At 57.8% G+C, this 15,972-nt stretch overlaps 2 protein-coding genes and 1 long non-coding RNA gene across 9 annotated transcripts in view; 1 reads left to right on the forward strand and 2 right to left on the reverse strand.

Moving 5' to 3' along the window:
- LOC117794583 (uncharacterized) overlaps positions 1–307 on the reverse strand; it is a 4,057-nt gene extending 3,750 nt beyond the window's left edge. The window contains exon 1 of the long non-coding RNA XR_004618470.2: positions 227–307. This is a non-coding gene — a long non-coding RNA (uncharacterized lncRNA). The remainder of the gene's footprint in view (positions 1–226) is intronic.
- Tubgcp6 (tubulin gamma complex component 6) overlaps positions 1–3,485 on the forward strand; it is a 21,530-nt gene extending 18,045 nt beyond the window's left edge. For 3 of the 7 annotated variants that reach the window (XM_034635330.2, XM_034635331.2, XM_034635333.2), the window contains 8 exons: positions 61–384; positions 470–638; positions 726–867; positions 1,112–1,306; positions 1,385–1,517; positions 1,588–1,801; positions 1,873–2,072; positions 2,156–3,485. In XM_034635330.2, the coding sequence (XP_034491221.2) occupies positions 61–384; positions 470–638; positions 726–867; positions 1,112–1,306; positions 1,385–1,517; positions 1,588–1,801; positions 1,873–2,072; positions 2,156–2,247 (1,469 nt within the window). In that variant the 3' untranslated portion in view covers positions 2,248–3,485. Of the gene's footprint in view, positions 1–60; positions 385–469; positions 639–725; positions 868–1,111; positions 1,307–1,384; positions 1,518–1,587; positions 1,802–1,872; positions 2,073–2,155 lie in introns of those variants that run through there. The other 4 variants (XM_034635332.2, XM_027953140.3, XM_034635334.2 and 1 more) reach the window with 3 other exon arrangements.
- On the reverse strand, positions 2,299–15,464 carry Selenoo (selenoprotein O). Its single transcript, XM_027953139.3, has 9 exons — positions 14,885–15,464; positions 11,570–11,773; positions 9,971–10,157; positions 7,908–8,038; positions 7,148–7,428; positions 3,889–4,039; positions 3,122–3,307; positions 2,832–2,988; positions 2,299–2,754 (listed from the first exon to the last, which is right to left on the reverse strand). Exons 1-9 carry the CDS (start codon positions 15,436–15,438, stop codon positions 2,599–2,601), a joined length of 2,007 nt encoding a protein of 668 aa, XP_027808940.2. The 5' UTR covers positions 15,439–15,464; the 3' UTR covers positions 2,299–2,598.
- Between the last annotated feature and the right edge of the window lie 508 nt (positions 15,465–15,972).

Consider the following 15,972-nt stretch of genomic DNA (forward strand, 5'->3'; position numbering starts at 1 on the left):
TGTGTACCCTGGGCAGATGCTCAGCTCTGATGTCCCTTCCCCTCATTTGCGTCCACTCAGGTGCAGGGAAGAATGGTGACAATGATGACCTCTTTCCAAGCTGGCCTCCAAACTCTCAGGTTGGAAGGACACAGCCTGGGGAGGGGAGCATGCAGGGAGCCCCACATGCCCTTTGCCAGCACAAACCCAAGGGGGCCTGGGAGCAGCTGCTGGGTGGGGTGCCCACCTTGAGTCTGGATTCTCAGGAAGGCACAGCTGCCCCGAGCAGCCCTGAGGCAGCAGCTGAGGTGGAGGCTCTGCGCTGGGGCAAGGAGCAGGCTTATGTGGCAGGCCTGGCCAGTCGGTACCGCCTGGAGCAGTACCCGGACAGCTACGAGTCCATGTGTGAGTCACTGTCCACCCGCGGTAAGGCAGGAGCCCCAGGCCGTGCGCCTCCGTGCTGCAGTGACAGCTGCCTTGTTCTCTGCAGCAGAGGCCCCCGCTGCCCACCTGGTACGCCACGTGCTTCCCCGGGCCTTCGCCTTCCCCGCGGACCCCCGGGTGCAGTCGGCTGTGGACGAGACCTCGGTGCAGCTGACGGAGCTGCTGACGCTGCCGGTGCTCATGCAGCGCTCCCTTACTGCCCCGCTGGCTGCCCAGTGAGTGTGCGCCCCTCCTCCACCCGCCCGCCACGGCCCCGCCCCTCGCCCCGCCATGACCCCGCCCCTCGCCCCGCCCCGCCCCAGCGTCTCCCTGGTGAACAAAGCTGCGGTGGACTACTTCTTTGCGGAGCTGCACCTGGAGGCGCACTTTGAGGCTTTGCGGCACTTCCTGCTGATGGAGGATGGGGAGTTTGCCCAGTCCCTGAGTGACCTGCTCTTTGAGAAGGTGACCCTGGATGTGGAGTTGGGGGGAATTGTGCCAGAGGGGAGCCCCACAATAGCGGGAGTTTGGTGCTGGCCCAGGGCCCACCCTGGCTGCCCTCCAGACACCACAGCCCCTGGCAGCTTGGAGCTTGGCTGCCTGGCTGTGGGACAGCCTGGGGATTGGTGATCAGGCAGGCACCAGCCCTACCTAGGTGGCCTGGCTTGTACTTGGCCCTCCTGGGGACTCTGTCCCTTTCCTGCCTCAGCTCGGGGCTGGGCAGACACCCGGGGAACTGCTCAACCCCCTGGTCCTCAACTGCATCCTGAGCAAGGCCCTCCAGTACAGCCTCCATGGGGACACCCCACATGCCACCAACCTCTCCTTCGCCCTCAAGTACCTGCCTGAAGTGTTTGCTCCCAATGCCCCGGATGTGCTGAGCTGCCTGGAGCTCAGGTACAAGGTCAGCAGCACATGGTGGGCAGGCGTCACAGGGAGGCCTGTCCTGCGGGGCCAGCACTGACCAGGGCTTCCTGAGCAGGTCGACTGGCCCCTCAACATCGTCATCACCGAGAACTGCCTGAGCAAGTACAGCGGCATCTTCTCCTTCCTGCTGCAGCTGAAGCTCATGACGTGGACGCTCAAGGACATCTGCTTCCACCTCAAGCGTACAGGTGAGGTCTTTCTGGAGCCACCTGCCCTGTGTGGGGCTGCAGGCTGTGCTCACCCTTTGTCCTCTGCCAGCCCTGGTGAGCCACGCAGCTGGCTCGGTGCAGTTCCGCCAGCTGCAGCTGTTCAAACACGAGATGCAGCACTTTGTGAAGGTCACCCAGGGCTACATCGCCAACCAGATCCTGCACGTCAGCTGGTGTGAGTTCAGGGCCCGGCTGGCCACAGTGGGCAACCTTGAGGAGATCCAGCGCGCCCATGCAGAGTACCTGCACAAGGCTGTCTTCAGGTGAGGCCGGGACACCCAAGGGAGGGACACTGCAAGGCCAGCAGCCTACCAGAAGCCCTGCCCTTCCCTAGGGGCCTGCTCACGGAGAAGGCAGCACCGGTCATGAACATCATCCATAGCATTTTCAGCCTGGTGCTGAAGTTCCGCAGCCAGCTCATCTCCCAGGCCTGGGGCCCAGCCAGTGGCCCCCGGGGTGCCGAGCACCCCAACTTTGCTCTCATGCAGCAGTCCTACAGTACCTTCAAGTACTACTCCCACTTCCTCTTCAAAGGTGAGCCTTCCCCTGGCCAGGCAGGGTGGGGGGCAGCCAGGCACAGGCAGGGCAGAAGCCTGAGCAGCCCGCTGCCTCCACAGTGGTGACCAAATTGGTGAACCGTGGCTACCAGCCCCACCTCGAGGACTTCTTGCTGCGCATCAACTTCAACAGCTACTACCAGGACTCCTGAGGAGCCCCTCCTGGGCAGGCACTGGGCAGGGAAGGAGGCAGAGCCACCATAGGCCTGAGGAAGCTGATTTTTATTTAGGGACCTGGCCCAGACCTTCTTTGAGGATGAGGTGGACAGGGGGCTGCCACTGCTGCCCCAAGGCCTGGCCCCCTCTGCATCACCTGCAAGGAGGTGGAGCCCTTGTCCCCACACTCGGAGAGCTGGGCTCAGGCAGTGCTGCTGAGCTGGCTTCCAACAGAGACTGGTCAGGGTCTGACTGGAGGTCTCTGCCGTCATGGAGAGAGGCTCAGGGGCAGCCTGGCACATCTCGGCAGCTCGGCAACACTGAGCGCCTCGGGAGAGGCCGAGGCACTACGAGGATCATGTCACACACAGCTCTGCTGCCCAGAGTGGGGGCTTGCTGCTGTAGGACTGTCCCCCAGGGGCTGCCTCCGCAGCCTCAGAGCCTCCAGCCACTTCCCCATCGCTGTGGTAAGGCGATTCCAGCAGCTTCAGCACCCGCCGTACCTGGAGGGAGAGTCCAGGTGAGGGATGCTGGCCAGCCCACCCTCCCAGGGACAGAGTGGGGACAGGGGCATGCTTGCCTCTGAGAAGTCCCCCTTCTCGGCGGCCTCGATGGCGCTCTGTGCGATGTAGTTCCTCAGGACGTACTTGGGGTTGTTGGCCTTCATCACACGCACTCGCTCTGCCTGCCAGGCAGCCACATCGCCGGCACCCTCCATGTCCCTCTCCAGCCGGACTCTGGAATCACAGCCCAGCTGCTCTTTCAGCAGGAGCAGCCACAGGGCGCCCATGCAGGATCATCTGCAACCACCTGAGCCGTGGCCGCGGCACAGAGCAGCAGGCACCCTGCAACCCTGTGTTCGGGGCTCACCGGTATTCCTGCAGCCAGTCAGCCCAGCGGCCCCTGTTCCTGCTCTGCAGCTCCTCGGGGCTCAGCTGTTCCAGCCGTGACTGCTGCTCCACGCGGTCCAGCTCCCTTGCCAGGTTCGCCTGGGTGCCAATGAGTGCGAAGAGCTGTGGGTTCGACTGCGCCAGCATGAGCATCATGGAGAGCTGCCTGGGGGAGGAGGCATGAGCCTGCAGCCAGGGCTGCTATCCTTTGCCCCAGGTGGGCACCAGCTGCAGGTCTGCTGTTGGGGTGTCAGCCCACATGCTAACAAAGCGTGTCCTCCTGGATAATCACCAACCCCAGAGCACAATGCCTGTCACTCCCCACTAAACTCCTTTCTGTGTGACCAGCCTGTGGTTCTTATTCAGAAGCCACTACCAGCACTGCCGGGGTCTCGTCCTGAGTCTGAGCAGCATTTTGCACATGGCATGCCCATTCTGTTGGGAAATGGCAGGAGGTGTGGTCCGCCTGGGATCTGAGTGCCGCAGGCTCTTGCCAGGTATACCACAGCTGTCCTGGATGCCCACTATCCCCATCCAACCTGTGCCCCACCCACATCCGTATCCCTGGGTTTTCCTCTGACCAACAGGCCCAAGTCACAGTTGGGACCTAACTGCCCCCATTCCCAGGAGGAGGCTTGTGTGGGTCCCCTAGGACTAGCTGTCTCCAGCAATCCCCAAGATCTTTGTTTCTGAATGCCCCTCCCCTTCTGAAAGCAAACCCCATGGTAGGAAGACCTGAGTACCCACCGGGGATCCATCTGGGGCCGGAAGGCAAGCCTCAGCTCCTCCAGGGAGGCGCACTGCGAGGTCAGGGTGGTCAGGAATTCAGCCAAGCCAGGTGACTGTGGCTCGAGCGGGAAGGAGCTCAGCAAGGAGAAGGTGTTTGTGAAGTCAGCACCTGTACACAAGCTGCTCAGGGGGAGGCTGGTAGACGCCAGCCCCACACTCCCTCGAGGCCAACCCATGTCCCCTCTCCAGTGTGTGCTGGGCCCTGACCCCTCAGCTACCACCCATCTGCTACCGTTTCCTGTGACTCTGTAGGTTGTCCCCGAAACAGATAACAACAGACACAGCTGTCCCTGCCTGCAATGGGAGCCATTGCCACCCTTGTGTGTCAAGGCTGGGCACAGGAACCATGGCATCCCCTAAGAAGGAAACTAAAGAAAACAAGGGACCAAAGCAGCAAAGCAGCATGCTGGGGTGGGGTGGGCAGGGAGGTCGTCAACAAGAGCAGTCATGGAGAAATGAGGGACAAAGTTTCAAGACATACAGAAAATAGAGCAGAACAGCCCAAGTGCTTCCCTTGGTAACTATGTCTGCACTCATGGATCCAGAGACAGGTGACCACATGCTGTCCATAGGGGCTCGCCTGAGACAAGATGAGACTCCTAAGCAATGTGACCCAAGTGGCTGAGGCCACTCTGAAGTCAGACAAAACAGGCCAGGCCCAAACCATTACAGAGACAGCACAGCCACCACATCAGGAAGACGTGGAAGTGACCAAGCACGTAGGTAGCGAAGCCGGAGGAGAAACAGCGGCTCCACAGCAGGTGCTGGCTTCCAAGAATATGGCACTCTCAGTAACGCGCAGGCAATACCCTAGCTCTGAAGTGCACAGGGGCTTCTGCCGCGGGCACTGTCTAGGCCACAATGGGATGAAGCTAGATACCACTTGAGTGCTCTGTGTCCTGTTAGTTTCATTAACAGGAAGGAAAAGTGTGAATTATAGTTTTTGGTGGTACCAGAGATTGAACCCAGGGGTGCTCTACCATTAAGCTACATCCACAGACCTTTTTAAGATTATTTTTAATTCTGAGATTGTCTTGCTAAGGTGCCCAGTCTGACCTGGAACTTGCCATCCTCCTGCCTCAGCCTCCCAGTGACTGAGATTTCAGATGTACACTGCCACATTCAGCTTAGACACCATACTCTTCATCTACCATAGGTTAGAAAAGAGATCACAAGCAAAATTATAAAGTCCTTAGAGCAACATGCAGCAAGAGCTGTGCTCAAGGGATGTGTACAACAGTAAATGTGTACATTTTAAACAATCTAAAATCAACTATATAAAAGCAAAACAAAACCAAAAAGGAGTAAAATAAGACCAAAATTAGCAAAAGCGAAAGAAATCTGGTTATAAGGATCAGAGGGGAAATGAACAGTGGGAAAAGTAAAAAAGACAATGAAAGTAGGAGGTGGTTCCTGTAAAACATCAACAAAATTGGCTGGGCGCACGTTTGTAATCCGAGCAGCTCAGCAATGGTGAGGCACTAAGCAACTCAGTGAGACCCTGTCTCTAAATAAAATACAAAACAGGGCTGGCATGTGGCTCAGTGGGCGAGTGTCTGAGTTTAATCCCCAGTACCCCCCCCCCCCCCGCCAAAAAAAAAAAATCAGACAAGAGGAGGGGATGCATCAAATGTGCAAGTGTGTGTCACTGGTGGAGAGTGAAGGGGGAATTCATGGAGGACACTGCCCACTCTCATTTGTGAAGTGCCTGGTGTGGAATGGGGCCTGTAGGGGCTGAGGAGGAGCTCCCCTTCAGACAGGAGGTTCTGCCAGGCACAGGGGCCACACCTGTGACGCCATCTGAACAGCTTGCTGGGGCCTGGTCTCACAGAGGAAAAGCGCCAGGAATGGGCTCAGTGGTACTGCACCACTGTGTTCAACCCTCAGTGCCAAAAACAGCAACAGAACCTAAACCAAACCCAAAAGACCAACAATGCCTCTGAAACTTCTCTGGGGGAAAGGAAGCAGCCTGTAATTCAAAGGCCAGCTTCTGCCTGGATGTCCATGCCAGGCACTACAAGGAGACTACAGGCCAATATCCCTCAGGAACACAGGGACAAAAATCCTCAACAAGAGATTAGCACACCAAATACAGGAACTGTACTGAGTCTTAACAGGACTGCACTTCACGACCAAGCAGGATTCATCCCCAAATGCAAGGAAATATGGTTGGAGGAGTACAACCACATGATCATCTTGATGGACAACTCCAACAGCCTTTCCTGGTGAGAACAGTGAATTAGGAATAGAAAAGCTCTTTGACAAAAGCTACATGCAAAAAGCCCACAGCTGATGGCATGCTTGATGGACAAGGACAGGTTTTCCCCAAGACCAGGAACAAAGTGAGGCTGCCCATTGTCACCATTTCTGTTCAACATGGAGCCAGAAGCTGCGGTAAATTAAACACAGCCGGGCAATCCTACCAACCACCTACAAAAGAAATGGAAGCAGGGACCAGACTGGTGTCTGCATGCTCATTTACAAAGCAGCACTGTGCACACGATAGCCAACAGTGGACATAACCCTCGCCTGCATCAGCATCCTGTGTGTAGCCAAACATCCCTCCCAGGACAGGATGTTACTGGGCCTTAACAGGTCTGGCCAGGTGACCTGTAATCCCAGCAGCCCGGGAGGATCGCAAAGTCAGCCTCAGCAAAAGCAAGGCACTAAGCAACTCAGTGAGACCCTGTCTCTAAATAAAACACAAAATAGGGCTGAGGATGGGGCTCAGTGGTCAAATGCCCCCAAGTTCAATCCCCAGTACCAAATAATAATAATAATAAGAAGAAGAAGATCTGGACATATGCTACAAGAGCCAGTCATGGTCACACTTGGAAAGTGGAATGGTGGGTGTCAGGGCTGTTAGGGCTCTAAGGGTTGGAGTTTCAAGGAGGCCAAGTTTGGGTTCAGGATGGTGGTGGTGGCTGCATGGCATTCAGATGTGCTCAAAGACACTGAGTGTGTATCTCTAAAATGGTCAATAGGGGCCAGGTCTGATGGCCCAGCTGCTGAGGCAGAAGGATCGTAAGTCCAAGGCCTCAGCGACTTAATAAGACATTGTCTCTAAAAGGACTCGGGGTGCAGCTCAGTGGTAAAGCACCACTGGGTTCAGTCCCCAGTACCTGCCCCCCCCCCCCAAAAAAAAGGTGAAAAGGGAAAATTGCGAATTTGCCCACAGTAATAATGCCAGAACTGGCTGCAATGTGTGCCCACTCACCAGTCTGGTGCATGGTCTCCAGGAGCCTGGCCACCAGTGCTCCATCCCCGTCCTGTGCCACACATACGAGGCCGAGCTTACTGCGCATCTTCTGCAGGTAGCGCCTTTGGAACTCGGAGTCAAACTCCTCCTCCAGGGCGGCTTCAGCTAGTTCGCGGGGCAGCTCGGGCTCCAGTGCCTCCGCCAGCTTCCGCAGGTTCCACTTGCACACCTCGGGCTGCCTGCTGTACGAGTAGCGCCCAGCGCCGTCCGAAGCATTGCACACGTGGTCAGGGTCGTACCTGCCACACAGGCCAGACTGCAGTGCCGTGAAGGACACACCCAGAGGGCAGGCCCTGTGTGGCCACCACCCCGTCCTGCCCTGACTCTGGATGGCCCTGGTTCTTCTGCCTACACCTCAAGTGCAGGGAAGCTGGGCTCTCCTCCGCCCGCCAGGGGCCACACAGCCCTGACTTCCTGCCCACCACCTGTGCCCAAACCCACAGGGGAGGGAACCTTTATAAAATGCCACAGACAGCTCACACTGCTTTTGCTCAAAACCCTCCAGGAGATTTCTGCTTCCAGGAATGGCCAGTCAGGCGTTGTTAAGAATTAAACACTGAAAAAAGACTTGTGCACACAATCCCCACGCCCCACGTCAGATGCTCCCTGCCTTCCCTCACCCTGTGACTGCGGCTGGGGCCTGCACCTCAGGGGTTAGTTCCCAGGTGGGCAGCAGGCTGCCTATAGCTCACCACTTGCAGCCCAAGGGACGGCTCACCTGTCCAGGAAGCCAAAGGGCCCATAGTCAATGGTAAGCCCCACGATGCTCATGTTGTCAGTGTTGAGCACGCCATGGCAGAAGCCTACACACTGCCACTCGGCCACCATGCGGGCTGTGCGTCGTATCACCTGGGGAAGGACAGGTGCTGACAGCTCCCTCCCTGGTCCTGCCCCACCCCACCCACCCTCACTGTCCACCGACCCCCGCAAAGCCAGCAGTGTTTCTGAGTGATTCCTGCTCTCCAACGACGTCTGGGGGTCTCTACCCAGGGCCCCTGTAGTCCCTGCTCAGTGTTCCAGCAGAGGTGTGTCTGGGTGAGCTGGCACGTGGGGCCTCAGCTGCCACTTACACCGCCTTCCGTTCCTCATATGCTCACCATTTTGGTTTTTAACCAAACCAGAAAAATCAGGCACCGATTTGGTTGGGCAGACTTGGGCCCATTATAAAGGCCCCATGGGGGGCTGGGGATGTGGCTCAAGCGGTAACGCGCTCGCCTGGCATGCGCGGGGCGCTGGGTTCGATCCTCAGCACCACATAAAAATAAAAAAATAAAGATGTTGTGTCTGCCGAAAACTGAAAAATAAATATTAAAAAGTTCTCTCTCTCTCTCAAAAATAAATATATAAATAAAGGCCCCATGGGTACCAGTAAGGAACATGCCACCTGGCACAATGTGCTGGGTCCAGGCTGAGGTGCCCTGCAAGCTGCTGCCTATCCACACTGGGTGCCACAAGATGGGGTGTGCCCACCAGCCCTGCTGCTCACCCAGCACTCCCACCACATGGTGCCCCCCAACTAGTGCTGCTGGAGAACAGGAGTCTCAGGATGCAGGGCTGCCTCCAGGGCCCTCGCTGCACCATGCCCTTGCCCAGCAGGGTCCTGCATGTGTCTTGTTTCATGTCAGAGCACAGATGCTCCTGAGAACTGGGCAGCACTGTCCTTTCAGCTTCGCTGTCAGACCAAGCTCAGAGGGATGGAGCAAGCTGACCAGACCACCTACCTACACCTGTGCCATGTGGCTGAGCTGGCCAGAGGAGGGACCTGTTGTGTAATGGACCCACCGACACCTGCTTAGTGCCACTGCTGTTGACCTGTGGTGCCCCAGCCCAAGCCACTGGGCAGATGGGCCTGAACCTGCCCTGGCTGCAGTGGCTCCATGGTGGTCTGGCCCTTGGAGACGACCCCTGTGTACCTTACCTGGCCTGGACCTTCCTCTTTCCCTCTGCCCACTGAGGCTGCAGGCTGTGGGCCAGACCAGGTGGTAACCTGACTGAGCAGACGAGTGTGCTGCCTGGGGCAGGGGCCCAGACCCAACTTGGGCAATCCATGTCTCCCCCAGATGACAACAGGCCAGTCCTCCCCTCCAATGCTCTCCCCAGGCCAGGGCCTTGCTGGCTCCTGCAGATATACCCAGCACACAGACCCCTCAAGGAAGCTCAAGTACCACAGTGCCCCAGGCCCCAGCAGTGCTCAAAGCCTGACTCGTGTGCTTGCCAGCTGCCCAAGCCACAAGGCTGCAGGAGAGGATGGCACCTGGGTAAAAGCTTTGTCCGTGGCTGAAATGACTGTGTTCAGCAGTGGGTTGGGCCCTGCTATGGTTTAGATGGGAGTGTCCTCCAAAAGTTTATGTGCAGACGCTGCAGGCAGGCTCACCGTGAAGTCACTGGGTTGGGAGAGCCCTGGCACAATCAGTGCACTGATGGCCTGTGGGAACTAGCTGGTGGTAACGGAAGGCACAGGGTGTGGCTGGAGGAGGGGGTCACTGGGGTGTGCCTTTGGGGTGTACATCTTGTGCCTGGTGAGCAGAGCTCTATCGCTCTCTGCTTCCTGGTGCCATGTCCTGAGCTCCTCCCTCGTCACACCCTTCTGCCATGATGTTCTGCCTCACCTGGGGCCCTGAGGAGTGGAGCCAGCTGACTGAGACCTCTGAAATCATGAGCTCCCAAATAAACTTTTCCTTCTCTAAAATCAGGTCTTTTGGTCACAACAGCAAAAAAACTGACTGAAACAGGCCTCCAGTTCCTGGGCACAGGGGCCCGTGGTGCTTGGCCTCCACCTACCTCTCGGAAGAAGGCACCGTTTCTCTGCACCTGGTCGCTGCAGTGGGCGTGGGCAGCCTGGATTTCAGGGTAGAAAGAGCCAATCACATAGTCAAGCATCTGGACTCTGATGTCATTCCGTCCCACACTGGGACCTGCACGCCCCGTATGCTCATCAGCAGGCTTAAAAATCTCAAAGGATCCAAACCTGGAGGGAAGACCCAGGTGTTTGACAATTCAGAGACCCCAGCACCTTGTAAGAAAAATAAAAAAGAAGCCAGCTGAGGCCCTGCAGGAAAGCACCCTGGTCAGGCAGCAGGCCACCAGCTCTGAAGGCCAGGTGCACCTGGATCCTGGCTCATTTTCAGGCAGACAGCTCCTACTCTGGCAGCCTGGGGCCCAGAGATGGCCACAGCTTCTCCTGCCCCACTCCAGCATCCCGGCAGGGATTCTGGGTTCTAGGCTGCAGGTCCCAGTGGCTCTCAGCAGAAGCCACAGCAGCCAAGGCTGCAGGCAGTTTGTTGTCATACTGGGATTGCTTCTGGCAACTAGTGGGCCGAGGCCGAGAGGCTGCGGGTATGGCAGAGACAAAACAGCCTCCAGCAAGCATCATCAGAGCCACCACAAGGCAGACCTGGGCCCTGGTTCCTCCTACTCCCCCGCTGGTCAGAAAGGCCAGAGACCCTCCAGTCTATCTCAGGCATGAGCAGCTGGTGGCTGTCGGGGACCTGGCAGAATGGGAGAACCACAAGGTGAGCCCAGCTCTTGGTTCAGGGAATCAGTTCTGAAGGTGCTAGAAGTCCGGCAGCGAGGTGATGGCAGAGATAAGATGAGGATAATGCTGAGGTTTCTCATGGTCAGAAACCGCTTTACAAATATGGGAAAACCAGCCAGATGCGCTGGCGCACGGCTGTAATCCCAGTGGCTTGCAAGGCTGAGGCAGGAACAAGGCCCTAAGCAACTTAGTGAGACCCTGTTTCTAAATAAAATATAAAAAGGGGCTGGGGATGTGGCTCAGGGGTTGAGTGCCTTTGGCTCAATCAATCCTCAGTACCAAGCAAAACAACCTTCCACAGCACTTGAGAGATTGTGGTGAACTTGTTATTGTTTTCAATAAATACAGATGTTTACATGTTGTTCCCAGCTGTCCTGAGAGGGCCTGAGAGCACGGAGCACACCTGGTGCTGTGGCTTCTTGAGGACTGTGTGGCCCAGGGCCTGGGGTAGGAAAGCACCAGAAAGGACTCCGGTCACTGAGCAGCTGGACTGCATCTGGACAGGTAAGGATGACCACAAGGACTACAGCACACCCGCTTTTTATCAGCCTTTTTCTTATGACACTGAGCCCACTTCCTTGGTCAATTTTAGATAGTTCCTTGTCTTACACTCCTAGGAATCTCCTTTTGGACAGCCCCTCCTCCCAGGCACGGTCCTGTAGGGGTCCCTCTGCCCAGCCAGCCCCACCGTCTACCAGGATGGGACAACCAACCTCCTGCACTGAGTCTCTCCTGGGGCATGGAATACCAGTCTGCTGGCTCCTCTGTTCTGCGCGACCTTCTGGCTGCACAAGCCTAGGACTCTACAAGCAGGCGTGCAGGCAGGCCCAGAGGACCAGCATTACCTGATGAAGGTGGGAGCCATTCGCAACACAACTGTGCACTTTTCGTGTTTTGGATTACCATCATAGAACACATCACGCACCACCGTGGACTCAGATGTGACGCAGGCCCCAGCCCGTGTGGTGGGAACCCCCAGGTGGAACATGGCCTCACTGCAGAGAAATTCCCGGATGCTCGACCGCAGGACTTTGCGGCCATCGGCCTGTCTGAAATCAAACACAGAGGCCAGTGCCTGTCAGACAGGTGTCCACTTGAGCAAAGACACACCCAAACGACATTCTCAGCCAAATGGTTCTTGTGCAGCTCCAACAGCACTGAGAACAAAGGCCACCTCAGACGATTCCAGACATTGTGTGCCCAGGTATAAGAGCCACACAATCCAGCCCAGTGGAGGACAGAGGAGACCCCACTAGCCCAAAGCACACCCTCAAGCCTGCAGGCTTTATTCACAGAAATGTATTAATTTATCCACAGAAATGTTCTTATCACAATGCACAGATACACACCAGCACTATTTGCAGTACAGAGAAAACTGAATCAGCCCATGAGAAGGTGAGCTTGGAGTCTCCTGCTCATCAGGGTGAGGTGAGCTGCCAGAGATGGGCACCCCAACAGCTCCGCCCCCAGCACCACCAGCAGAGAGGCCGGGCTCCAAGCATACAATGGGCAGAATAGCACATGGGCACACGGTGGCTGCATCTGCTCCTGGTGACAGGCCTGGGGAGGTGCTGCCCATCAGCCAGCCAGCAGGGGCAGCAGCGCACACAACACTTGGACGGGCCATGTCTAGGTCATGCTGATCTCCAAGGGCCCTGTCCAGAACCCATACAAACCCACAGTATGCCCAGGGAAGGGCTGTGGTGGTGGTAGTTGGAAACACAGCAAAGGCAGATGTCAAAGAGCAAGCCCACCTGGGAAGGTGAGGAGTGTGGCTTCCACCTCAGCTGGATACTGGGGGAGAGGGTACCACAGGGTGGACTGCTGTCCACAGACATGAGACTGGATGCTGGGTCAGCCCTAGACTGGTTGGTTCTCGGGGCCAAGGGCCTTAAGGTGCTGGGCAGACCTGGACTCGTGCGGCAGAGGAGGGCTCATTCCAGGCTCAACTAACACTTCCGGAGACCTAGTGGGGCCAGGCAGTGAACCGGGTTGAGGGGTGACGGTGCCCACCTCGGGTGCCTCAGTCTCATCTGCCCCTTACCTGCCATCTCCTGGGCTCAGAGGAACTATGCCAGGGCCTATATCTCCCAGGGCACGCCACCCTCCTAGCTATGGGAGTTGCTCCTTAGCCCAGCAAGACGCCTCAAGGTTGCCCAGAAGCCAGCACAGTCCAGCTCACCTGGAATCTGATAAAACCAGCCACGTGTCCTGTGAGCCCTGTGGCTTGGGCTGCTGTGAGTCTTGTGTTGGATTTTCATACTGTGGTTCTGGCTTTTGCTTTGTGAACCTTGTCCTGGGCAAGTAGGCACACTGCCTTGCTTTGGGACCGAAGCCCAGGTATTGACTTTCCTGAACTGGCCAGTAGAGGCCTGTCCTGGAACCCCAACAGCCACAGTAGGCAGGGGTGAGAACAACCTACCTGCCCCTCAAAGTCACACCTAGAGGCTCACAACCACCATGGGCCTCAGCCTCATCTAGAACTGCTGAGGCCACAGAAGGGTAGGCCGAGCCTGAGCAAGGGTCCAAAGACCCCCTTCCTCTTAAAGGAAAATGTTTTAGAAGCTATGGTAGCACACACCCAGGTCCCTGTTATTTGGAGGCCAAGGCAGGACAACCGCAAATCTGGGGCCAGCCTGGGCAACTTAGCCAAAGTATTCTACCATACCTCAAGTCTTGGAACACTGAATAAACCCCCCCAAGTCTCTAAACATAAAAAGCATTTTCTGGGGCTGGGGCTCAGTGGTGGGCACTTGCCTAGCATGTGTGAGGCACTGGGTTCAATCCTCAGCACCACATGTAAATAAATAAAAAATAAAGATACATCTATCTATTTTAAAGCATTTTCTGAGGCAGGGTGGGAGAACATCTCACCTGCAGCACTAACAAAGAAAAAAAAAAAGCATCCTCCAACAGGAACCTGATTTATTTCACAAGCTGGTCTTTATAACCGATAAAGACGAAGCATCATCAGGACGAAAGCATGAACTTTAAAGAGGCTCAGAAAAAGGTCTCTGGACACTGTCCACAAGATGCCTGTAAGCAGGCTGCTGGGGACCATGCACAGCTCAGTGAATGTGTTAGAGCTAAAAGGCTGCAACCTGGAGATGAGGACGAGCCAGTCATTCTGAGGACTGGCCTGGGAGATGAAGAGGGAGGGTGCTTTGAGCTGGTGGACATGTCAGTGGCTAGAAAGAGAAGGGGTGAAACCCTCAGATCTGGAATATTTGACCACTGAACATAAAATGCAGGTTACGTCTAATTTTAAGTCACTGAACAAGCACAGAGTATGAGCAAATACGTGAACGGCAGCCTGGCACAGTGGCACACACCTCTAATCCCCGTTACAGTGGCTCAGGAGGCTGAGGCAGGAGGATTTAGAGTTCAGGACCAGCCTGGTCAACTCAGTGAAATCTGGTCTCTAAACAAAATATAAAAAATGGCTGAGGATGTGGCTCAGTGAACAAGGCCCCTTGGGCTCAATCCCTGGTTCACGAAAAAAAAAAAAAAAAAGCCCGTGAACTGCAGTGAAAAGCAGCACAGCAGAACAGGTGCTGGGGTGTCTAGGAGGCAGGCCAGCCATGGGACAAGCTCTACTGGGGTAGGCTGGTTCGGACCACCTGTGTGCCTCCACAGGGTGACCAGAAAGGGCTGGCCCAGGAGAGGGACACAGGGAAGGTGGGTCTGAAGAGCTTCTGTCCCCCAGAGGGTAGGGTGAGCCCACAGGGGCCTCTGTGAAGGAACACCAGCTGAGATGCTGCGGGGAGGGAGGCCGCCCAGGTGGCACTGGAGGGAGGAGCACGGGCCTGGGAAGCCGGGTAAACATGAGCGTCGCGACAGTAATTCGTGGAACTGGCTCTAAAGTCCTCTGCGTGTCATGAGGACAGCGTGGATGGCCATCAGTGCTGTGTTCTTAACGAAAGACGCTTCATCCGACAGAAGGGGCAGTGGGACCGCCCCGCGCCGCCAGTCAGCAGGAGCCCAGGCAGAGCCTGGGGCGGCTCTGTCCCTGGTCCCTTCGCCAGGACACGCTACCCACCACGACATCCTTCCAAGATCAGGGCTGGCCCAACTCAGGAGGACACGAGCACGTCCCACCCGCCTCACTGAAGGGCGCGGGCGCGGCCGAGGGTCACCCGCCTCCCCGAGCCCCCGCGCACCTGGAGAAGGGCGTGGGGCCGGCGCCCTTGAGCTGCAGCTCCCAGCGCTCGCCGGCCGCCGTGCACACCTCGCCCAGGTACATGGCGGCGCCATCGCCCAGCTGCCCCGCGAACTGCCCGAACTGGTGCCCGCAGTAGCAGTGCGCGGCCGGCTCGGCGCCGGGCAGCAGCGCGTTGCCGCTGAAGAAGAGCGCGGCCTCGGCCTCCGCCTCGGCCTCGCGCCCGGCGGCCTCCAGCCCCAGCAGCGCCAGCGCCGACCCCGACAGCGCCACGACGCGCGGCTGCTGCAGCGGAGCGGGGCGCGCGCGGCTGAAGCAGGCCCCGGGCACGAGCCGCGGCGCAGACGGGGCGCCCTCGGGGCCCGGCGGCGGCGTCTCCACCGGCAGCAGGCGCAGAGCACGGTTGTCGAAGCGCAGCCCCGCCAGCCAGCGCGGCGCGGGCTCCATGGCGGCGGCCCAGGCCGAGCAGGGCGCGGGCGGCGGGCGGCCCAGAGGCAGCGACCAGACACCGGCGACTGCGAGCGAGGCTAGACGGGCAGCCCGGAGCGAGGCCATCCGCCGAGCCGCGCCGCCCGCCGGAAGCCCCACTGTCCCGGTCGGAAGTCCCGCCCCGCGGGACGCCCTTTCGCTGGGGGGCGGTGTCCGCAGCCGCGCCTGCGCAGGCCGCACCCCCCAGGATTGGCTCTGATTGGCTGGCTCGTCCATCTTTCTGCCACCGCGGGGTGCCAGTCTCCAATCGCGGTAGAGGGCCGGGGTCGAGCTCTAGTCTGCAGTGGCCGGGGCTGGCTCCCTGAGTACCTGACTTGTAGGTCCCTGAAGTTGCGACCCGGTGACATATGACAGACCAGACTGATCCGAGTGCGCTGACATGCTGAGTGACGTCCCCAAGACCACAGGGGCACTTCCAAGTCGGGGCGAAGCCAAAATCAGCCCCAGCCTCGCGCTGGGCTGCGGGGCTCACCTGGCACGAGCGGAGGAGACAGAGACCCTCGTTTTTCAGGGCTCCAGTGGCAGGAATGGCTGGACATTGAGGCCGCATCTGGAAGTGTTCCGTGGGCCCGGGGTGGGAGCAGGCCACCTGTACCTTCG

The sequence above is a fragment of the Marmota flaviventris genome, chromosome 3 (assembly GCF_047511675.1).
Source record: "Marmota flaviventris isolate mMarFla1 chromosome 3, mMarFla1.hap1, whole genome shotgun sequence".
Classification (NCBI taxonomy): domain Eukaryota; kingdom Metazoa; phylum Chordata; class Mammalia; order Rodentia; family Sciuridae; genus Marmota; species Marmota flaviventris.